Below are 21,114 nucleotides of genomic sequence, written 5' to 3' on the forward strand. Positions count from 1 at the left end.
TTACTGAGACGGGTTGGAAGCCTTCACCGGGGGAGGAGGAGGAGGAGGAGGGATCTCGCTCTTGGATGCTTCGGCGGTGAAAACCTGCGGGGGTTGGGTGAGCAAGAATCCAGCTCGTGGAGCTCGACCTTCTCATCCCGGATCACGAAATCTTGTCCAACAAGCCCCCCCAGCCTCAGGTTCTGTGCCGCAGGATAAGGAGCGCTGCACGACCCCAGCTCGTTCTCACCTGGTCATCCTTTGAGGTCTTCCCCCCGGCTGCACCCCAGGAGGCTGCAAGGGCGTCTGCGTCAGCCGCGAGGACGTTGAGGCGGAACTGCCGGAGGTCCTCTGCGAGCAAAGGTTCAGCACGGGCGGCGTGAGCCGGGCTGACTCACTGGGAGGCTGCAAGTCCTTGGGGAACTTCTCGATGTGCAGGACGACATTCTCGTCTGCGTGTGTGTTGATTGTGTGATGCATGTATGAATTGAGGTCACCTTGAAACCGGAGGGACTTGGCGCCATCGCCGATGAAGGGGAATGGGAAGGAGGAAACCTGGGTTTCCGGAGAGGGAGGGAGGGAGGTGGAGGCACAGCAAGGGGAGCCGGGAGCGGCGTTCGGGAAGGGGAGAGGAGGAAGGAGATCATTGGCAGGAGGAGGGGCAGGAAGCAGAGTGAAGAGAAGAGGAGGTAGAGAAGATCGAGCCAGGAAAGAGAACAAAAGTGAGAAGAAGAAGGAAAAATCAGCAAGGGAACGTAGAGTAAGAAAGGCAAGAGCACTAACCGGTTTCATCCCAAGGGACTTTGACAAGGCTTCTGCCGACTTCTGGACGTCCTCAGCCATGAACGATACGGACTTGATCTGTCAGCTTGCTCACCGACAGCCATGGGGGCAGGGGTAAGAGCTGAGGATCACCGGGTATGGGATGTTGCTCTTGTCCTTGTTCATGAAGATACGAACGGTGTACCCGGAGGGCGAGAGAAGGTCGGTGAAGGAGGCAGTGCCTGCGGTCCCGCAAGTCACAACAGCCCGCCACAGAACGATCATGATCGAAGTTCCGACCAAACCATCTTGGGATTAGAGTCCCACCAGCCTGAGCCCACAAAGTCAGTACACCCCAGAAAACCACAAGGGGAATGAAGGAAAGACGCACCTCCTGTGCGCGCGAGATGAGGTAGGGGATGTTGGGCAGCTCGATCTCGACTCGTTGGGTTTCTTGCATTTTCCCTCACGAGGCTGAAAGCGCATGCAAGGAGCTAACCTGCTGTCTTCCTCTCCTCCCCAGCCTGAACCAGCTCAAAGGTGAAATGCCCTCCTCCCTCCACCATCCGGTCGCTGCCGTATCCTGATGAGAAGTACTCAGAATAAAAGAGCTGATGAAAGAGCAGGAGCAGCAGGAGAAGTGCACAGGTGGGTAGATGCCGGAGGTTGTGGTTCTTACCCACGACCACCGACTTGGCATTCTTCCTGATCTCCCTCATCCCGAGGCCTTTGATCCAGAACTCTGCCTCCTCCTCGAGGTCGTCCACCTCCATCGTCACTCCCTTCATCCCGTCGTCAAGGGCAGCAGGGGCAAGGCTCCCACCTCGACCTGCAGGAACGCCGTGAAGTCCTCGGGCCCCTTCGCCTGCTCCACCCGTGCGCCGGCTGGAACCGTGAATGCTCCGACGCCAACAGCCTTGGTGACAAGCAGCCCAGCCATCAGCTGGCTGGCTTTGTGCATGACCTGCGGGAGGCTTGAATGTGCTCGTGCATGCGATGCTGGACAGATATCACCTCTCTCCGCCCAAGGTTCATCTGCAGGCTCGGCGACCCTCTTCTCAGTCGCAAGCCACTGGGCAGGTTTTTTGCAGTCCGGCCATCCAAGAAGCGAGGGAGCTGAGATGATGTAGAGAAGGAAGAGGCCAGCTCGAGTGAGCAGGCAGCGAGCAAGACCGCTAGCTTCGTATTCCCCATGTTTCTATAGGAGAAAGTTCATCAGCAACTGACAGATGCTCATGGCTTTGTACCATGTATCCACCAAAGCGATCGATCTACGTTACATCAATCCTTTTGCTCCTCTCACTCTCACCGTCTGCTGCCTCACGTCCGTTCTATTCTATAATCCCTGACAACGTCTTAATGGCGGGGCCCTTGCAAGCTTTGACGATCAAGTCTTCACGGCATCATCACCATCATGACAACCTCTCATCTCTTCATCTTGCTCTCTCGTCTCCTGTCAATCCTCGCTCCCTCCTCTCCCGCTCCCTCTCAGCCCTCAAGAGACTCAGCAGATCCGCACGCCCGCAAACACGACATGGCGGCCCTCTTATAACCCCTGTACCCCTCCCCACTACCCCAACAATAAATTAACCCCACCCTATTTCAAATCATGTAATTGTTCATAAATATAACCGGTACTTTGTATCACCCACCCTGTTGGATTCGTTCTCGTTCAAGATGGAGCATGTTCATCCAACATCTGCGGTACACAACCCTGCCACCGCCGCCTCCATGGCACGCGCAAGCGGGGAGGGAGGAGGGAAGATCTAAGGAGAGAGGAGGAGAGGGAGAGACGGAGGAGCAAGAAGATACACAATACTGAAGGAGAGAGAGCTGGAGGAGAGAGAGGAAGAGTCTGAGACTCGTGCGAAACAAGAGTACGACTGCAACCTTGTGATATCTCAGGAGTGCTGGCTGTGGAGAAGGGAGACCGGCAACAGGCAGAAGCTGTGACGGCCTGGTGTGGACTTTGATCTCCAGCAGACAGAACACTGGTCAGCAAGAGCAAGGGAGGTCAATCCCTCGACTGGAGAAGATGGAAGAGCTCAAGCAGGTCCAAGGCTGTACCGAACACGGTGGAGCTGAAGCTTGGTTTGCAGGTGGACCATTATGGTGGGATGGTGCTGGACTATGTTCAAGTTGCAGTGAACAGTGTCGGGCTGAGTTATGACATGGACACGAGTCTGTCTTTCAAGATCACAAAGGTTACGACCTCCATTGCTCCCCTAGTGCCCTTACAATTTAAAACCTTTGTAGATGATCGAAGTGCACCGAAAAAGCGTAGCAGATGAGAGGTCTGTAGTCCTATCTCTTCCCCTTCCCCATCCTCGCTTCCTGCTCCCACTTCCCACCTACTCATCCCATTTCTCCTCGTGCCTCTTACCTGCTTTACTTCGCTCCGCCCTCCTCCCCCTCCCTCCGCTCACTCTCCTCCAGCACCAGCTTCGCATTCTTCGGAGTGGCGCTCCTGACCCTGATCTGCCTCGGCGTGCGGCTCAAGGGATCGACAGTCTTCTCCACGAAGCTCGTCTGCCTCTTCCTCAGCGCGATGTGGGCGAGCCAGGGGATCCTCGTCTTCTCCGACACATGCACAGTACAAGGAAACTTCAGGCGAGCAGGAGGGCTGGCGCTTGCCTTGACCTCTGACCGGACTCAGGGTCAGGAACGCGACCATGACTGGTGGAGATGTCGGAAACTTTAGAATGCCGGTGGAGGTGAGGAGGGGACGGCGCTGGAGGAGGCAGCTGGTCATGTTTGTGCTGACCCGCGCTGCCAGGGCTTCGTATCCAGCGTCTTCTTCGGCCTGGAAAGTATCTTGCTCACCATTCTCGGCAACAGCGGCTTCCTGCTGTTCCACCGCCCTGCCTCGAACATTCGCCGCTCCCCGAGCCAGCAGATGGCAGGGCCCGCTGCCCCCATCGCCCTCACTGACGCGCGCGCAGGGAGCTGTGATGCTCGCCTTCTCCCTCGCCTCGCCCGTCCTGTTCAAGTTCTTCCCCAATGTCGTCACCAAGCTCTCCTTCCCCCTAGACATGTTCACAGCAGGTGGGATGAGCGACCGCGTGCTGGGGGGGCTGAGCTGCTGCAACAGGCCTCTTCTTCTCTGCTGCCTGCGACTCGGGCTACTCCAAGCTGGCCATGCTAATCCCCGTCAGCTTCTCATGCCTCGACTACTTCCGCTCATTTCATTCTTGCAGATCATGGGGATGACGTTGAGGTCTACATTCGCCTGTACCGAGGTGCTGGAGGAGGGGGGAAGGAGGGGGAGGAGGAGGTTGAATTGTGAGCAGATGAAATCTATGGAAGAGCTTCCTGTCGTGTTCATCAGCCTCATCGTAAGGTGCTCTGCAAGTGAGAGAGTCTGTAATGGCCTCCTGCAGTCCTTCTATCTGCGACAGTCCTGGGGAAGGAGGAGAAATGCGTATGACTGGCCCGACCAGAGGTCCGCCTCCCTCCCTCCCTCCCTCCCTCCCTCCCTCCCTCCCTCCCTCTCTCCTCCTTCGGCATCGTACCTCCGTTCGAATACCCTCTGCCTGTTTTCCTCTTCCTCCCTTAGTTGCCTCATGTCTCTTCCTCCCTTAGTTGCCTCATGTCTCTTCCTCCCTTAGTTGCCTCATGTCTCTTCCTCCCTTAGTTGCCTCATGTCTCTTCCTCCCTTAGTTGCCTCATGTCTCTTCCTCCTCCGCGAGCTCCTCCGCTTATGTTGCCTCTGCGTGACTCATTGCCAGGGGAAGACATCCTCCTTCTCATCAACATCAGAAGGTGAAACCGCGAGCTCCTAAGGTGATGCTCCCCCTTTTTCCTCCTCCTCCTCCTCCTCCTCCTCCTCCTCCTCCTCCTCCTCCTCATCATCATCATCATCATCATCATCATCTATTCTTCTCCTCGTTCTCCTCCTCCTCTCATCATGGATCATGCTCGTTGCCTTTCATTTCCTTCATTTTCGATTGTGTATCGGTGCCCTCCTATCGCTCTTTCACTTCGCTGCTCCTGTCTGCTCCTGCCCCCACTCAAGTCCCACACGCTTGTGCTCGTGTGTTCCGACTTATCACAAGGTGGCTCCGATGATCCGAGAGGTCCATGACGGCAAAGGAGGAGTACAGGGTCTGTCGTTTGTGAAGGTGAAAGAGGAAGAGGAGGAGGAGGAGGAGGAGGAGGTTTTGCTTACAGGCGTGCAGGAACTTCAGCTTGTGGACGAGGATGGAGACGAGGCGATGGAATTCTTTGAGGTAGGAGGACGATGAGGAATAGGGGAAGGGGGGAGGTGGGTAGCTGATAGCATGCACAGGTGACGGACGAGGGTCTAAGGAAGAGAGTTCCCCATAACAATACCTAGAGGCCAAGAGGAACTTTGAGATTGAACCAGAAGTCTACCCCTCTTCCTCATATCGCCCCATCTGCCAGGGAGCCAGTGACGCAAGTCCCAGCTCCAGCTCCAGCTCCAGCTCCAGCTCCAGCTCCAGCTCCAGCTCCAGCTCCAGCTCCAGCTCCAGCTCCAGCTCCAGCAGGATGGGCTCTCCCCCTGCCTCTCATTCGCTCGCCGTGTGTGACCTCTCTGCACCCCGAAAGTTTCTCACGCTGTGCTGTACTCGGGAGGTGAACCAGCTCCTCCATCCTCCCTTCCTCTCCACCGACACCAGCAGCTTCTCCCTCCAGTCCAGGTACTTGTCCAGGCTCTGGCGGGATCGTATCAGGAAGTGAGGAGGGGAAGGTGATGGGGGATATGGAGTGAGCAGCAGCAGCAGCAGCAGCAGCAGCAGCAGCAGCAGCAGCAGCAGCAGCAGCAGCAGCAGCAGCAGCAGCAGCAGCAGCAGCAGCAGCAGCAGCAGCAGCAGCAGCAGCAGCAGCAGCAGCAGCAGCAGCAGCAGCAGCAGCAGCAGCAGCAGCAGCAGCAGCAGCAGCAGCAGCAGCAGCAGCAGCAGCAGCAGCAGCAGCAGCAGCAGCAGCAGCAGCAGCAGCAGCAGCACAACCTTGAGGATAAAGCGTTCGATCTCGCTCTCGATGCGGTAGAAGCGAGGGGTTTGCGTCAGCGGCTCGTTGACTGTGAAGCTGGCTTTCAGCTGGGAAGGAGCCGCGGGAGGAGAGTAGAGGAAGTGAGGGGTACTCACATCCGAGTGCGATCCATCCGTTCCCCATGCCGAGGCAGATGCCGCATCCTGGCGTGCATGAGTACAGGATGAGCTAGGGGACCTCCTTACCTTGTCCGATCCCGCAGACAAGACCGAAGCCTGCTCCAGCTCCTACCAGAGCAGTCGGAGGGAACATGGTGGCTCCGACTCCTGCATCAAAGCGAGAAGTGCAGGGAAGAGGAGAGGATGGTGGGTATGAGGACAGAAAGAAAGAATTTCAGCGATTCGACTTGATTCCGCTGCTGGTTGCCTGTTCCGAAGAATTGCCCCAAGACGCAGCCATATCCGTACCCCCATCCCAATCCACCGAACACGTCGTTCTTCGGCCTGAAGGAGCAGTGAGCCAGCAAAGGTGTTCATCCCTTCCTCACTACCACAACCCCATCTACTATCTTTACCTCTACCTCCAAACTCTCCTCGTCCTCTCTCGTCCTTGTTCCCCCATCTCCTCCTCCTCCTCTTCCATCACCACCACCACCACCACCACTTTTCAGCACTCCTCCTATTGCTGCTACTGCTACTACTCTCACCTTGAATGCCTTCCGTACGGTGCATTCGTCATGAGAAACCAGTTCCCTCGCTCGTCAGGGTCACCATACACGCCTGAGGTGTGTAAGGGAACAAGAGGAGGAGAGGGAGGGGCGACCTGAGCCAGGAGAATAGAGGGGTAGTCTGTTCCTGCAGCCGTAGATGATCAGATAACAGACAGAGCCAGGCACAGACAAGTTTACGGCACGACAAAAGGAGGCTTCCTGCAAAGGAGAGGTCAACATTCAAGGGAGGAAACCTAAGGCACTTACTTGTGTGGGCGGGTGCAGGAGGTTATCTCCTCCTCATCCGCAGCAGCAGCATCCCTGGAGGTCTCCTTGTCTATCTCGCGCTCTGCCGGCGTCTCGCGCACTGGAGCTGGATGCTGGGATGTTCGGTTCCAAGGCTCGAAAGGATGCCCACAACTTGGGCAAGCCTCCCTCTCCACAAGGGAAGCGACGGGGCTCGAGAACGAAGAAGGCTCAGGATGGTGATGGATGGGAATGCTGGCAATAGAATCAGACTAGTGATCAAACTCAAGTGTGTCGCTACCTCATGAGCTGCAGCCTCCTCCCTTGCGATACCCCGGCCATGGCCAGGATCCCCCGGGCGGTTCCAACAGACAACGACAGCAGCAAGCAGAGTCGAGACAGCAAGGGAGTCATCTTTGTCATCTATCGCCGCCTATCTTTCTCGATTCACCGGCGTGTAGTCCTGTCCTTCCATCTGCAATGCTTGTGGGTCCCACCGCCCATGACCCCCTCGGAACATCACGTTGCGTTTCAAGTCTCGCCTTGCCATGCTCGTACGCCATGCCGCCACTCTCTCGCTCGCATCCTGACTAGAATTTTCACATCAATCGCTACCTCAGCCCCTCTCAGCAGGTCCTCTCCTCTCCCTCCCTCTGCATCTTCCTCCCATGCTCGCCGACTGGCCGCCGCTGAGCCATGGCCGCATCTCCCACACCGTTACGAGCGGTTATCAAAGTAAAACCACCCACCTCTACGAGATATTTTCCCTGGATTTGTACCCGGTCCTTCATTAGAGCCTGTCGGGGAGCTGCTATGCAAGGGCAGGAGGAGTGTGGGAGGGAGGGGGAGGGAGGGAGGGAGTTGGAGGAGATCCCGACGAGGAGCGAGGATGAGAGACTTCGAGTCAAGTGAGTTCGAGCATGCTCTCTCGTTCGGGCGTCACTGGCGCTGATGTTTGCTCATGGCTCAGGTCTCTGATCGACATGTACCGGGCGCGCTGGGGTGGGGAGCCGTCGTAGGATCATCGCTGGTGAGAGGTGTGAGGAACTTTGACCTCTTGCCCTGCAGTTTTGTGTCAAGAGCACCTGGGAGGGTGAACATCATCGGTGAACACATCGACTACCACGGATATGACGTACATTGACGTGCTCGGGTGAAACGCGTTGAAGACTCTCCAGGTGTTGCCCATCGCCATTGACAACGACGTGGGGACAGGCTGTATTTGAAGGCTATCACATGACTTTTGAGCCTTAAAGATTGTGATTGTTGGCGGCTGCGACGGAGTCGATAGTTCGAGGTCCGAGCAGGAGCTCCAGTTAGAGGTAAGTCTGCTGTGCTTGTAGACTCATCCTTCGCCTTCGTGTCTTCCCTGTTTGCTCTCTCCCTCCCTGAGAAACATGAAGGTCATCAACGCATCTGAATGCTATCCTCCTGCCAAACTTTCGCCGCTCTCTCCCGAGTACTTTGAAGGGATCAGGTTGAAATCTCGATCGGTGGCTTGGTACGACTATGTGGCCTGCGGCGTTAAGGTGAGATTTGTAACAAGACAGCAACAGCCATGAGGTGTCGTTTCAGGGTCTCTATGAAGCAGCAAGAGAGGTCGAGCAGGTAGTCTTAGTTGCCACGTCGCTTTCCTTCTCCCCTCCCTTCATTTCTTACTAGCGTCCTGCAGCTCCAAGGGCTCAGACTTGTTGTGCATGGATCGGTCAGTCCAGGCTCGGGGCTTTCGAGCTCATCGGCACTTGTTTGTGCTTCTGCTTTAGCCGCCAGCAGAGGTGAGAGGACGACGGGGAGGACTGGAGCAGTGACATGCTGCAGCATGGGGGGTCGTGGGGCTGCCGCGTGATCAGTTTGCCTCTATCTGTGCCAACTGCGAACGTTACGTAGGGACTATGGGAGGAGGTGGACGAGACTGAAATCTCTTGCTGCCTCTGGGTGTGTGACGGTGAGGACAAGGTATGGATCAGGCAGCGTCCATGCTGAGCAAGGAGGGCGTTGCCCTCAGGGTATCTTTCACCCCGAAGCTGGCGGTCCGGCCGGTGGGTAGCACGACGAGAAGTCCAACGATGTCCATGTCTAAGTGAGACTGCCCGCTCGTCGCAGGTCGCTCTACCTTGCCGTGCGATGTTCATCGTTGCCAACTGCTTGTCCGAGTCTCACAAGGTGCCCACCTGACTCGAGACTTCCTCTTGCCATCGCTAACGACTGTCAACAGGCAGAGTCCGACAACCCATTCAACGTGATGCCCTCCATCATGCATCAGGCTCCCTTGCTCATGGTGCTGCTCAGGTGCGGGTAGTCGAGGGAAGGATTGCCTGCTTGCTCCTCCTTCAGTCCTTGGGGCTCGAGAGGCAGAGTCCTCTCCTGTCCCTCTCTCAAGTAGGACTTCGTTTCCCTCCCTCCTCCCTTCAACTCACCCTTGAGCTCGCCAGGTGCAACGCTGCGCAGACATCGCTGACCTGAAATCCTTCCTTGCCGCCGCCATGGAGAAATTGCCTGAAGATCCGATCACTTTCGCAAAGGTTGACCCTAAACCCTCACCCTGTCACTTCATCCATCTTTGCTCCCTCCCTCCCTCCTCTCCTTCCCTCCCCTTCCCTTCCCTGTTTCTCTCACAATCTCTCGATCTCACGACGATCGCCTGGCAGGCTGCAGAGTTGCTTCAACTCACCGTTGCTGAGTTGACCGAGAAGGTTTGCGCGCGCTGAATCTTTCGGACTCAAATGGTAGGACAGGTGCAGGGCCACAGGCTGAGTGACCGCGCTCTCCAGGGGAGCCTGCAGGTCAAGAAGAGGGCGAGACACATCATCAGCGAGGCTCAAAGGGTAGATGACTTCTGTCGAGAATGCGCAAGACAGACTTCGGACCCTCACGTCGACGAGGACCAGCTGCTTGCTAGTCTCGGAGGTTTGATGCTTGGAAGTCACGAGAGCTGCAGACACGACTACTCGTGCTCCTGCGACGAGCTAGACGAGCTGGTTGGCTGCTTCCTGCGCGCGGGGGCCAACGGCGCCAGGATGACAGGAGCAGGCTGGGGAGGTTGCGCAGTAGCGCTGGTTGACAGAACCATGCAAGACAAGGTGAACTTTGAAAGTTGAGATCTCGACTAACAAGAATTCCAAGGTCATTGGAGAGGTATGGGAGAGGTGACAATCATCGATTTCTTTTGCTATCCATCCACTGAGACTTGCGAAAAGTTTTTACAAGAAACGCAACGTCAAAGACGAGGATCGTGGGAGGTAAGCATGTAAGAGATGCCTGCAACTCGGCTCATCGCGTCTCAGGTTCATATTCAGCACTCTGCCATCAGATGGGGCCAACTTTCTATCGATCAAATCCCTACAACTCACGTGAAGATTCTCGCTCTCTAGAGTCAAAGCTACTCTGTTGGAATAGACTTGATGACTCGCGTCTTTAAACCTGGTCAGGGCGTTTTGGCATGCGCAATGGTTTGAGCTCTTCGCCTGTGATCGGGTTGTACCCGTCACCGGAGCTGTAACGAAACAACTTCTCAGTGCGGACGCCAGCTCTGTACTTGGCCATGTCATCTTCAAACTTCTGCTGGTCCCCTGCTGGGGTCGGGTGATAGTCGAGGCTGATACAATCGTAGGCGACGCTGGAGTGGTTCCTAGCGCCTTTGGTCGAGTTCTGCATGACCATGAGCTTCTGCTGCTGGTCGTCTCGTACTTGCTCCATCTGATTCCACCTCAGGTCCTCTCGCTCCAAGTTGACGTTTCGCTTCCGCTCGTACTTCTCTTCCCTCATGTGCACCGCCCGCTCCCTTGCTGCCTTCTCCTCCCCCGCCGTGTCTGTATGAAATCTGTCCACGTCTGCGAGGTACCCCAGCGCGCCAGGAGTCGCTTCTGTAACGGGCCCGAAGTCTTCGTACTTGACGAACTTCTCTCGTCGCTGCGCCAGCCTCATCTTCTCCAGCGTCGTCTTGTCTTGCTTTGCTGCTCGGTCTCCCCGAGTCTCAGCCTCTACTGCTCGAAATCCACTCATACCTGCGAGCCTGAGCTCAGACCTCCAACACTTGGAATGGCGCAAACACTCCACGCCCCTCCTTCTCCTCTCCTTCAACCAGCCGCTCTTCTCCATCCTCTCACACTTATTCATCCTTATGTAAGTTCTGCATGGCCTCTACGCCTGTAGCTCAGGCCACCTTGTTTCCTATACGCTACAGAAGCATCGAATAGACCTGCAACCCTCCAACTGCCTTTGCACTCGTTCTCCTCTTTCACTTCCATATACGCATGTTGATGTCCTTATCAGTATATCATTCCTTCTGCTTCTGTCACTTATCTCCTCTCATCTCATCTCACCACACCTCACCTGACCTCACCTCACCTCACCTCACCTCACCTCACCTCACCTCACCTCAATCTCAACTCATCTCATCTCATCTCATCTCATCTCATCTCAATCTCATATCATATGATATCATCATCATCTCATCTCATCTCATCTCATCTCATCTCATCTCATCTCCTCTCCTCTCCTCTCCTCTTCTCTCATCTCATCTCATCTCATCTCTCATCTCATCTCACGTCAACGGCAAACAACAGCTCGGCGGCTCTCATCACCCTCCTGATGATAGGGCCCGACAGGTTGTGCCAGTCGTTTACTCAAAGTTAAGTTAAAAATCAGTACGAGGACAATCGACCCTGACACCAGTCACTGAAGGCTCAGCATTGACTTCCGGTCGGGCCGCGAAGCCGGCAGGCCGCGGGCGTGGCCGTGACAGAGTGACCACTGGGAGTTACGGTAGTACCGACCCGATAGCCTTGAATTAAGTTAATACGGCGTCACAATTTTTAACTGCCCGGGAGGAGGCCGGGGAGGAACTGAGTAGTAGTAAACTTGAAATCCTATTTTTACTGTCACTATGGTAGTGACATCCCGCTGCCTCGTGCCCTAATCTTACTACTAATTTTACGGCTATTATTATTGAAAAAGTCAGCGTCCTCGGTACCGTGGGTATACTTTCGGAGTTCCGGTACCCGGCGCTGTCCAAAAGACGAGATTTCGAGTTCTCATGATTCAGGCCCAGCAGCCCTCAGAGTAGGGGTACATGAGGCTCTAGAAGCAGGGGACCCGATGACCCGGGGGTCCTAAAGAACCGATTTTGACCCGGTAGTACGTTGTGCTTCTAAAGTGCCCCATTCCCCCGGCCCTTCCGCCTGCCCTGTCCGCTCCCCCTCTCCCTGCAGCTCTGCCTGCCCCAACAGATTTCTCTTCATCGCCCATCTTTTGGGCCTCCTCCCTACAAGACGACCTGCTACAATGTCACTGTTCCTTTTCTGCTCTCACTGTGACTTGTTGTTACTCTTCCTGGTTGCGTTGGTTTCTCCTTCCTGCATTTGCCATCTGTATCTCTTCATCTTTTCTTCCACGGCTTTAGCTTGCTCCACAAGCATCCGCTTTCCCCAGCATCCCTTAGTTTCATGAGAGCTTCGCACAAGGACTTGATGATGTAACTGAAAGGGAGAACATTAGGGATGTCGAAGCACGCTGTCTCTTATTTTTTACCCTTGCAGAACATCCAACGCAACTGCACAGAAGATGCTGAGAGGAGATCTAGTCTTCCAAGATTCTGCCCATGCATCTCCAACAACTTCAGGGGAAGCAGAGAAGTTGAAGCATGACACTTTCAAGACTTACTTCCAACCTCAGGTATTTTCCGTCAAAAGAGAGGCAGTGTTGAATCGTACTGTGCCAGAAGAAGCATTTGTTTGACAATCTGAAACGCAGGAAGTGAAGGAGCTTCTTCTGGCTGGCCATGGAGAGGTCTTTGATGAGGAGGGAGCGATCAAGAGATCTTTCGTCGAGAGCGTTGCGGGAAAGAATGGAACCAAAGTTTTCGTCTCTCCGTATTTTCCCGAAGATTTTCCCGAAGAGAGGGTTGGCAGAATTATGAGTACACAGGATCTGGCTCAGCATGTACATCAGAATCTGTCTTGTCAGGAGAATATCATGCTTAGAAAGCTGATTCCTTCTAATGAGACTGTCGTTGCCGAGTTGCCCACCGTCGGCTTCATCGGCTTTCCTAACTCAGGCGAAGAGCTTGCTGGGTCAGGAAGTATCTTGCTGACAGACAAGAATCTCTACTTCCTCTGGAGCAACTACAAGTGGGAAGCCGCTGCTGAGGAGACCTTGAAGGGAACCACAATTTGCCCGTGTCCATGTGTCGGGTGCTGGGGCTGCTTTCAGTGTTGCAGGACATACTCGGGTGGATACTCGCACCTGGGCGTGCGAGAGTCGGAGGACAAGATCAGTTCTGTGCCCGTCAGCTACCTCACACCTGGAGGGGTGAAGTGCGAACGATCTGACAGACTGAAGGTTCTCCGCAATGTATCGTTGTCCAAAGAATGCTCCTCAAAGGACTGCTGCTGCAGCTTCTGCTGCAGCTGCAAGATTTGGTGCCTTTCACTCTGCACCCAGTGCCGCTACCATGGTGAAATGAGCTTCAAGTTTAGTAGCGATCAGATGAACGGCTCTTCCATCGAATCCAAGATCATCAATAACATCAGGAACAAATCGCATGATGAGAAGATCTACGACGGTCGCTTTCGTGTCCTGAGCATCAAATTCTTCGACGTTTCAACCAATCAGGTGTTCACAGCCTCTACCACTTGATAGCAGAGGGGGCGGGGGGGAGAGAACTGAAGATGATCGTGCAGGTGCATCAAGTGAACTGTGTTGTCGACAAGGATGCCGTTCCTCTGGAAGAGATGTACAAGTTCAGCATGACCATCAACTCTGCTTGCAAGGTGCAAGATTATCTCCAAGGCTATCAGCAGGTGAGAGTCTTGACTCGATGCATCCCTCGGACTGTTGTGCCACCATATCGAGGGAGAGTGAGGTGGATCTGTGGATTGATGATTCATACCTGTCTGCAGACCAACTCCATGTCGTTTGTCGACTCCGGCAGAGTGCGAGGGATCAAGGACTCGGTGATGGAGAGGAACGCGCTGCTCGACCTGTTGAAGAGTTTTGTGAACTTGATGCCTCTGAAAGTCTGCTGCTCCCTTGGTGCTCGCCGCAGCAGCAGCGCTTCCACGTCCTGCAACTGCTTCAGGTCTGGCGTCAACGTGTGAAAGTGAGGCTGTAGAGTAGGCAGCCTGCCTCTGACCCTCCGGCGTGCCAGCCAGTTAATGAAGGGCTTCAACTTAACTTTGAGTAAAGAATCAGGTAGGAAGGCCCGGCCCCCTTTGTTGAGCCTGTGGCCGCTCATCGTCCGATCCGACCGTACTGTCGGAGCCGTCCCGGGCCCTGGGCCCTGGCACCCGGTAACTGCGGCATGCCCGGCATGATTCTGTGAGCACCGTGACTCTTCAGCTACGGCCCCGTGCACGCCGGTCAGCAGCCGCTGACTCAGCCTGGCAGTGAGCGGCGCTCACTGTGCAATCAGTGAAACTTCGAAGCCCTTTTCAGAAGCAGGGCCTCGGAAGCTGGTTCAGAAGCAGGTTCTGAGAAGCTGGTTCAGAGTAAACGAGAAGGTTCAGAACTGAGCTGGTTCAGAAGCCTTTACTCAAAGTTAAGAAGCTGGTTAAGAAGCCTGTTCGGAAGCGGTTGGGTATGTGAGGGGACGAGGCCGACATATTTCAAGCCGTTTCCAAATGGCGGGAGGGAAGAGCAGTGAGAACGAGCGAGCTGCAGTCACTGAGGAGCCTGAACTTCAACTTCTTGCCGCGTGTTCATCTGAAACACCTTCCAGTAACCCTCACATCCTGCTAGAATGATGGAGCTATAGCTCAAGATTGCCAGATTGATTCATGATTTACTTCTCCTACCACAGCAATTCTCTTGAGTGCGACTCTGTTGTGTGTACCTTGTTATTTTGTATACAGTTTATATTAGAATGAGACTGAACAAGTTGATCGAATTGATTCTGAAGACTTTGCTGTTTTTCAGGATTGGGGCGTAAACTGCAGCGTAATGTCAGAGTCTATATTCAACTTAATTTCGCAGCACGATTATGCCAATTCATCCAGCCTCGCTCACTCCAACCCCAGCAAGCCTCGACCAGACCATGCGCCAAGTTACAAGCTGCACGGCCAAGCAAACAAACAAGGAGCAAAAACAATATCTGGAATGACTGCTTATGAACTTGCGATGGGGAGCAAATTCTCTGAAGCTGAAGAATACCATCGAGCTCCAAAGAATATCACCAAACCCGCCGTTCCTGTCTTTAAGAAGCAGTCTGACTTGGATCCCTCCGAAGTAGCAAGACGAAGGCAGCAAGCACAGATGAGGGGGGGTGCCATTGCCAACATTTTTGGAACAACCTCTGGCTCCAAGGGCCTGCAACGTCATGTCTCCGACAACAAGATGTCTGTCAAAGAGCAGTCAATCATCAACGGCCTGCTGAAGGAGCAAGAGTCGAACCCAATGACATCGCAGGTGAAGAAGGACAATCGAGGTGGCAAGGCGCCGATGTATCCTGGCCAGAGGAATTTTGTGGAAGACAACAAGAACTCAGTTGCCGAGCACGCAGCCAGGAAAGTAGCCTCGATGACACTGAAAGAGAATGCTCCTTCGAAGATGGCAGATTCTTTCAAGAACAGACCTGCCGGGCAGATCCCAAAGTACGAAACCTTAACGATTGCTGCACAGAGTCTTTGACTGTTCCAATCAGATATTTGATAGAGAGGAAGATAGAAATGCAGGTGGAGAAAGCAATGGCAGACGAGGAAGAGCGTAAAAGAAATGGCGAGCTTGAGATTATGCCAGAAGTAAGTCGTCATGTTTCATTCTTTCATCTCATTTGATGCTTTCCGGTCAGGCTGAGAGGCTTGCGACACTGGAGGAATTGAACAGGCAGAAGAACGCTGCGCTTCAGGAGCTTAACTCCATACCGCCATCGAAGGTTACTTCGTTGTGCCTCATTAGCTTGTGTGCATCTGAAACGTGCATGAACAGGCGGCCTTGGAAGGATATAAAGCGCAAGCAAAGAAGATTGAAGAGCGACTCAAGGAAATCGACAAGGCTGTAACATTATTCTCAAAGAAAGTAGTGTACATTCAATGATATGCAAAGGCGAGTAGTTCTAGTTCAGTTGAATGAATTCCGTTGCGCACGTGAGTTGTCCGATCGTCGGGGCTGAGTATTAAACCGTACCATCAAGTTCTACGCATTCCGAAGTTCGGATGGAACTTCCGAGTTCCGAAGTTCGGAAGCGCCGAGCCGGCCAGTCGCGCGGCCGTCGAGGCCGGGCTAGGCCTCACAGTGCCCGGCCGCTCCGGCACGCGGCCGCTGCGCCCGGCCCGGGGCAGCACTGTCCGATCCGATCACCGGGAGAGCCGCTCTCAGTACGGTACCAGGGCCCGGGGCGGCCGGGACTCGGCGGCTCAAGACTGTAGACCTTTTACAACTGGACCGATAATTAGGAAGGCCTAGTAGGAAAAGATATAGAGAGGGCGGTGTGGGGGAAAGGGCTCAGGAAGCAAGCAGCGACGTGAAGAGAAGAGAAGAGAAGAGAAGAGAAGAGAAGAGAAATACTTACCTGAGTTGACCTTGGAGCTTTGAGCTCGAAAGAGATCTTCCATCAGCATAAGACAGGCTGCAAACTCGTTCCCCTGTTTGTTTACCATTCTTCATGGAAACAGCGAGGTCTTCAATGTGTAGCTTGGCAGAGCCGCGGGCTGATGGGGAAGAGGATGCGAGTTTGATGCACAGCTTCTTCGTCAAGCTTCCTGTCGAGCTCCTTGCGAGAGTAATGAACCACCTGAAAGCTGAGGAGCTCCTCGCCTGTAGCTGTGTGTGCAAGGTGTGGAAGACCAGCGCTCTTGACCATGGCTGCTGGCTCAACTTGTGCCACAAACTATGGGAGGGGAGATCCTATGTGCCGTCTCGATTCCTTGAGATGGCTGAGACGCACGAGGGCGTGATCAGAGCGTACTTTGCCTCCATCAAGGATGCGAAACGATGCTCCATCACCACTGAGGAACTGTGCTCTTTTGAGTGGAGCTTTCGGTTCAAAAGATCTGCTGGTCGCTTCTGGACGAGGTCTGACCCCTACTGGAACGGCTCGCCGGCCCGCACAGTGAAGTTTCATCCAGAAGGCCTGGTGAAGTGGGAGTCGGATTGGACCAGGATGCGATGGAAGTTCGTGGAGATCCCTGACCAGACCGACGACAACGACGAGGAGGACAAGATTGCTCTGACTGAGGGCAAGGCGATCCGCATCGAGCACCTGGACATGGGGAGGTTCCCTACAGAGCTTGTGCAGCGGCATCGCTCCTGGGGCTTCATCCTCAACTCGCCGTGGGTTGTCTACGCCTCGTTCCCGATGGTGCGATCGAACCGAGACAGGCAGCTGTCGGACAAGGTTCTCGAGAAGCGCGTGAGACCGTGGCAGTGGATTGAAGCAGATGAGTACAACATGCTGCAGATAGAGTCTGGAAGCGACAGCGACTGAAATCGAGCAGCTTGCCAAGAACGTGTGCTGTGTGATAATCAATTCTTGTGAGTTTTTCTGTTACTTTAGAATTTGAGGGCTGTTGAAGTGCCTGTGCCCCAACAATTCCTTGTTGTGGTTAGTGCGTGTTTGATGATTGAACTTAGTTGGAATCTTACACTTGCTTCTCGCTCTTCTCGCTCATGACACTGGCAGGCGAGCCTGTGACTGCCGGCCGCAGTGCCGAGTTGCAACTCAGCGGCGATGATAATCTGCCACACTGACTGCTGCGCGCTGTGTCGGACTGCCGCACTGCGGCAGCCTTCCGGTCGGACGGCACGGTCCCTGAGTCCATCTGATCGGCGAGTCGAGTCCGGTACAGTAACACTGCCCCGTCAGCTGACCGTGACTGAGCCGCCTCGGGCGGCTCGGCCCTGGGCCTCGGAGGACTCGGTACGGTCGGATCGGACCGCCCGCTACCGTACCGTACTATCACGGCGGTACTGGCCGCCCCTGAGTGTCACCCGGCGCAGTCACCGGTACACGGTCGCAGGGGGGCCATCACCGTCGTGACAAAGTCCGAGCCGAGTCCATTCACTCACGCCGGACTCCGGGCTCCGCCGTTCCGAAGTTCAAGACGGTTGGCAACCGTTGCGGATACCTTACGGTACCGTACCTTGTGACAGTGTCAAGTCAGTAACTTCGGCTGGAAGGCCGCCCGCTGTCCGATACAGTGTGGCGTTCCGATCAAGTTCCGGCCCGAAGTTCACTGTCGGACTTCAAGGACTCAGCAGTAGCACTGAGTAGCCCGGGCCGGCCGGCGGCCGGGGCCCGGCCGGCCTCCCCGCGTGTGGCCCCGGAAGATGGGGTGTTTAGAGAGTCTCGAAGGGGTGGGGTGGTCTGGACGCCTTTGGAAAATGGCGAACCAAGAAGCAGAAATGGTGATGGCGCGAAGCGCAAACACACGATGCTCTTATGCTCTCCTTGGCACGTCGTCTTGACTTCTCTATTGTATCTTCCTCCGACTTCTTGTGTGTCCTTCTCCTCCCTAGTCTTCTTGCCCCATCGTACAGACTTTCTCAAGTGACTCCTCGCTTCGCCCTTGACCTCTGCATCTTCCTTGACTCTTTCTCTTCGAACCAAGTCACAAAGTTTCCTTCGCTGCATGTATCATTACCATCATTCTGTCTCTTAGCTGCCTTTGATCGTTTCCTCTCATGCGGTCGTTGACATGTTCGGTAGACAATGTGGCAACGGCTTCAGGATTTGTTGGACCTCGATTACAACTACGCACCATGGAACCTCGAGAAGCATGAACCCTCCAGGTGGACATGTGAGATGAATGGGCATCAGTTCACTGATGAAGGATGCAGGTCACTCCAAGAGTTCAGCGAAGGACTGCTCTCCCCAATCTACGCTTTCGTCAGCTTGTCACAATCTTTTGACATTCGTGAAGAAGCAAAGATCTGGGGTGACATCATTTCTGATGTGAGTAGCTGCTGTGTGATGAATCTTGTCTGATAGCGTTTCCATGCCAGGGCCTGAAAGGGACAAGAGAAGGAAACTCTCTCGGGTTCACCAGCAAGTGATATGTTCTCGGAATCCATTCCAGTGCCGCAAGGCTGTCAATAACTTTCAAGCAGTCTCTTGCGTTCAAGAGATTCCCCCCTTCTGCTTAGATGCAGCATTGGTTTCTTGGATGATCGATTCAGAACTGAAACACAGGCAGTTTGCTACTGTTTTATATGTAAACTACGTTGTGCGAGACCCCTGGAAGTTCTTGCAAGCTGTGTTGAGCGATGGCAGGCAAGACGCCATCAAGTACACCATTCATTCTCATCGGAGTCGCAGACAATCTTCATTGGTTCACAATGAGGTAGATGTTGTCAACAGCCCCTTCCGATCGGCGATAGCTGGCGCAAGAACGAGTGAGCGCCTTATGAACAGCAGGACTCAGTTTCACCTCAGCAGGAGGTCCTCCGTGCTCATCTCCCCAGCCTTCAGCTCCTCCATCTTCTCCCACCAACCATGAACCCAGCTGCAAGACGCAGCCAGCAAGGTCTCCATCCCCGGGGAAAACGCGTCCTTGTTGCAATCGCTGCGGGCTCGAGCAAACGCCTTGTCCCTAGCGACCTGAACGAGGGAAAATGAGGCAGAGGAGGTTGTGTTTGCAGGGCAGAAGCTACCTTCTTCTTGAGACTGGCTTCTGCTTTTGAGCTCATCCCACGAATCGTCCCATGTCTGGTCACCTGGAGGGGCTCAGTATCAACAACAGCAGGGCAGTTCGCGGGCATTTCTCACGAAATTCAGCCTCTCCATCACATACGCTGCAAGGTCGTCCCTTGCAGACACTCTCTTAGCATCTTGAAAGAAAAGGCTGGCGTGCCATGTGAGCTCATCGCACAAGAGCACGGCATGTAGACCGGAAGGACGAGCGGTCAAACTTGAAGCTTTTCCTAGAGCAGGCATCGCTGCAGGCCACCATCAGTCTCCACTCATCAGAAACAACTCCCTCCGACCTGTGCCAGAATGGCCTGTCGAAGTGTCCTGAGCGGTAAAAGTTGGTTGCAAACTTAGTAGGGTCGTAGCCACGTTCCATGCCGCTGAACCAGGCAATTCTCTCCACGTAGCCCATGAAGTTCTGCCCGTCCAGACGCTCAGCAGCAGTCTATCTTCATCAGTCCACCTACCGAGCCCATGTCGTTGACGTTTCGCTTCACCTCGACAATGGCCAAGACTGGATGCAGCAGTCGGCAACGAAGACAATCGAGCAGAAAGGCGATTCACCTAAGACTGGCTGCTCGGAGAGCCCCTGAAGCTGCGCCTTGGTCGGCTTTTCCCGCAAGGTAAGCGAGCGGGGTGAGCAGGGGAAGATCGAGAGACGAAGTCAAACATCAGCTCCTAAAGGATTGAAGCGATAGAGCACCTGCGGGTGACCCCCGACGCTCTTGCCAGCAGGAGCATCAAGCTCTCCACTTGGCATAGTAGACTTTGCGACGATGACGTAATCAAACTCGCCTCGCGCTATCCCAAGCGTCAAGCCCCTCAGCACAAAAATATTCTTCATATCGAACTGCTCGACAGGCACATCAGCTCCTGATGTTCTCATTGCGCTCCTCTCCTGGTCCCACCACGACTCTGCGTCTGCCAAGAATCTTGGAAGAATGAGCTCCTTAACGACTCGTTCAGCCTGCCCCTCGAAATCGAAACCTTTCTGCCACAAGTTGTAACATCAGAACAAACTCCATGTGACAGGCGCATCTACATAGCTCGTCTGCCTTCCAATCGCTCTCTCCGACTCCTTCATCCTCATCGAAGCCTCTTCTATCCCCACCTCCCTTCTCAGATCGAGCAGCGCCTTCTCAGCATCCTGCAGCTCCTTCCACTGTTCACAGTCAACAGGAGTTACAGCATCTCAGAACCGTCGTTACCTCTGCGCAGGAAGATATCTTCGACTCGAGATCTCTTGTCAGCCCGTCAAGCTCCGCGTACGCCGCCTGGAGCCTCTCGGAACTCTTCTGATTCTTTTCCCCGGCGGAGTTGAGCAACGCAGCGTCACCATTCGAGGCAGCGAGATTCTGCCTTTCTCGGCCCTGGCACTCCATCCTCAACTTGGAGACCTTGTCTCGGAGGCCGTCGATGATTGACCCCGCAGGGCACGAGGCATATTCCTCCTGGGCTCGCACCAGCCTCTGCGAAGCTCGAGATAGAACGTCTTCGTGCACGGTTTCCAAGTCGAGGATTCGCAGCTGCTCTGATATTGTGGGATCCAAAGACCAGCGTCTGTAACTTGTTTGCACCCACTGAGCAAAGCTTTCTTCACTTTCAAACGGCCTCTCCACGTTCGACTCCATGAGGAGACTGTCGATGGCTGCACGGCCGGCAACCGTACTGCCATCAACCGACGGACTGGAAGAAAAGTCCCGAGCATGTGCCATGAAGCTAGACGCAGGCTCTGCGGTGAAGGGGGCAAGGGGGGGCAGCACAGAACCGAATCTTCGAGAGACCAGCGAAAGAGGGGGGGGAGGAAATTTCGGGGAAGAAGAAGGGAGATATAGAGATGAAG

General features: G+C 54.6%; 9 protein-coding genes across 9 annotated transcripts; 6 read left to right on the forward strand and 3 right to left on the reverse strand.

Moving 5' to 3' along the window:
- On the reverse strand, positions 1 to 1,702 carry GUITHDRAFT_99513 (hypothetical protein; the record flags this gene model as incomplete). Its single annotated transcript, XM_005841785.1, has 9 exons — positions 1 to 84; positions 129 to 182; positions 230 to 330; positions 378 to 431; positions 477 to 534; positions 763 to 840; positions 895 to 983; positions 1,421 to 1,523; positions 1,571 to 1,702. The coding sequence occupies 9 exons, from the start codon at positions 1,700 to 1,702 to the stop codon at positions 1 to 3; spliced, it is 753 nt and encodes a 250-aa protein (XP_005841842.1).
- Positions 1,703 to 2,776: 1,074 nt separating this feature from the next.
- GUITHDRAFT_99514 (hypothetical protein) lies at positions 2,777 to 5,077 on the forward strand (the record flags this gene model as incomplete). Its single annotated transcript, XM_005841786.1, has 14 exons — positions 2,777 to 2,794; positions 2,841 to 2,945; positions 2,998 to 3,035; positions 3,178 to 3,291; positions 3,398 to 3,455; positions 3,684 to 3,786; positions 3,833 to 3,891; positions 3,939 to 3,980; positions 4,032 to 4,076; positions 4,122 to 4,183; positions 4,470 to 4,524; positions 4,797 to 4,862; positions 4,920 to 4,970; positions 5,030 to 5,077. 14 exons carry the CDS (start codon positions 2,777 to 2,779, stop codon positions 5,075 to 5,077), a joined length of 864 nt encoding a protein of 287 aa, XP_005841843.1.
- A 34-nt stretch (positions 5,078 to 5,111) lies between these two features.
- Positions 5,112 to 6,991, reverse strand: GUITHDRAFT_99515 (hypothetical protein; the record flags this gene model as incomplete). The annotated part of the gene is made up of 10 exons (XM_005841787.1): positions 5,112 to 5,263; positions 5,319 to 5,711; positions 5,850 to 5,897; positions 5,940 to 6,020; positions 6,178 to 6,197; positions 6,401 to 6,473; positions 6,517 to 6,548; positions 6,602 to 6,622; positions 6,671 to 6,904; positions 6,951 to 6,991. The coding sequence occupies 10 exons, from the start codon at positions 6,989 to 6,991 to the stop codon at positions 5,112 to 5,114; spliced, it is 1,095 nt and encodes a 364-aa protein (XP_005841844.1).
- Positions 6,992 to 7,569: 578 nt separating this feature from the next.
- Positions 7,570 to 10,328, forward strand: GUITHDRAFT_160545 (hypothetical protein; the record flags this gene model as incomplete). The annotated part of the gene is made up of 15 exons (XM_005841788.1): positions 7,570 to 7,619; positions 7,718 to 7,784; positions 7,906 to 7,971; positions 8,053 to 8,178; positions 8,225 to 8,257; positions 8,322 to 8,354; positions 8,537 to 8,605; positions 8,753 to 8,812; positions 8,865 to 8,927; positions 9,082 to 9,171; positions 9,298 to 9,342; positions 9,385 to 9,729; positions 9,773 to 9,795; positions 9,847 to 9,888; positions 9,934 to 10,328. The coding sequence occupies 15 exons, from the start codon at positions 7,570 to 7,572 to the stop codon at positions 10,001 to 10,003; spliced, it is 1,182 nt and encodes a 393-aa protein (XP_005841845.1). The 3' UTR covers positions 10,004 to 10,328.
- A 1,883-nt stretch (positions 10,329 to 12,211) lies between these two features.
- GUITHDRAFT_99518 (hypothetical protein) lies at positions 12,212 to 13,746 on the forward strand (the record flags this gene model as incomplete). Its single annotated transcript, XM_005841789.1, has 4 exons — positions 12,212 to 12,322; positions 12,401 to 13,261; positions 13,330 to 13,449; positions 13,549 to 13,746. 4 exons carry the CDS (start codon positions 12,212 to 12,214, stop codon positions 13,744 to 13,746), a joined length of 1,290 nt encoding a protein of 429 aa, XP_005841846.1.
- Positions 13,747 to 14,561: 815 nt separating this feature from the next.
- GUITHDRAFT_149886 (hypothetical protein) lies at positions 14,562 to 15,729 on the forward strand. Its single transcript, XM_005841790.1, has 4 exons — positions 14,562 to 15,237; positions 15,288 to 15,384; positions 15,435 to 15,518; positions 15,572 to 15,729. The coding sequence occupies exons 1-4, from the start codon at positions 14,588 to 14,590 to the stop codon at positions 15,677 to 15,679; spliced, it is 939 nt and encodes a 312-aa protein (XP_005841847.1). The 5' UTR covers positions 14,562 to 14,587; the 3' UTR covers positions 15,680 to 15,729.
- Positions 15,730 to 16,319: 590 nt separating this feature from the next.
- Positions 16,320 to 17,069, forward strand: GUITHDRAFT_62975 (hypothetical protein; the record flags this gene model as incomplete). The annotated part of the gene is made up of 1 exon (XM_005841791.1): positions 16,320 to 17,069. One exon carries the CDS (start codon positions 16,320 to 16,322, stop codon positions 17,067 to 17,069), a length of 750 nt encoding a protein of 249 aa, XP_005841848.1.
- Positions 17,070 to 17,956: 887 nt separating this feature from the next.
- On the forward strand, positions 17,957 to 18,814 carry GUITHDRAFT_149887 (hypothetical protein). The gene is made up of 4 exons (XM_005841792.1): positions 17,957 to 17,989; positions 18,291 to 18,373; positions 18,422 to 18,536; positions 18,587 to 18,814. Exons 1-4 carry the CDS (start codon positions 17,966 to 17,968, stop codon positions 18,635 to 18,637), a joined length of 273 nt encoding a protein of 90 aa, XP_005841849.1. The 5' UTR covers positions 17,957 to 17,965; the 3' UTR covers positions 18,638 to 18,814.
- Positions 18,815 to 18,906: 92 nt separating this feature from the next.
- On the reverse strand, positions 18,907 to 20,986 carry GUITHDRAFT_99522 (hypothetical protein; the record flags this gene model as incomplete). Its single annotated transcript, XM_005841793.1, has 11 exons — positions 18,907 to 18,961; positions 19,012 to 19,181; positions 19,235 to 19,297; positions 19,350 to 19,425; positions 19,472 to 19,519; positions 19,568 to 19,689; positions 19,739 to 19,785; positions 19,836 to 19,881; positions 19,975 to 20,262; positions 20,314 to 20,433; positions 20,480 to 20,986. 11 exons carry the CDS (start codon positions 20,984 to 20,986, stop codon positions 18,907 to 18,909), a joined length of 1,542 nt encoding a protein of 513 aa, XP_005841850.1.
- Between the last annotated feature and the right edge of the window lie 128 nt (positions 20,987 to 21,114).

The sequence above is a fragment of the Guillardia theta genome, assembly GCF_000315625.1.
Source record: "Guillardia theta CCMP2712 unplaced genomic scaffold GUITHscaffold_2, whole genome shotgun sequence".
NCBI classification, from domain to species: domain Eukaryota; class Cryptophyceae; order Pyrenomonadales; family Geminigeraceae; genus Guillardia; species Guillardia theta.

Coding starts and splice junctions, on each gene's coding strand:
- GUITHDRAFT_149887 (XM_005841792.1), top strand. CDS start 17,966: ATGGCGAACCAAGAAGCAGAAATG. Junction 18,374..18,421: donor GAGAAGCATGAACCCTCCAG/GTGGACATGTGA, acceptor TGAAGGATGCAG/GTCACTCCAAGAGTTCAGCG. Junction 18,537..18,586: donor GGGGTGACATCATTTCTGAT/GTGAGTAGCTGC, acceptor TTTCCATGCCAG/GGCCTGAAAGGGACAAGAGA.
- GUITHDRAFT_149886 (XM_005841790.1), top strand. CDS start 14,588: ATGTCAGAGTCTATATTCAACTTAATTTCGCAGCACGATTATGCCAAT. Junction 15,385..15,434: donor AGCTTGAGATTATGCCAGAA/GTAAGTCGTCAT, acceptor CTTTCCGGTCAG/GCTGAGAGGCTTGCGACACT. Junction 15,519..15,571: donor ACTCCATACCGCCATCGAAG/GTTACTTCGTTG, acceptor GTGCATGAACAG/GCGGCCTTGGAAGGATATAA.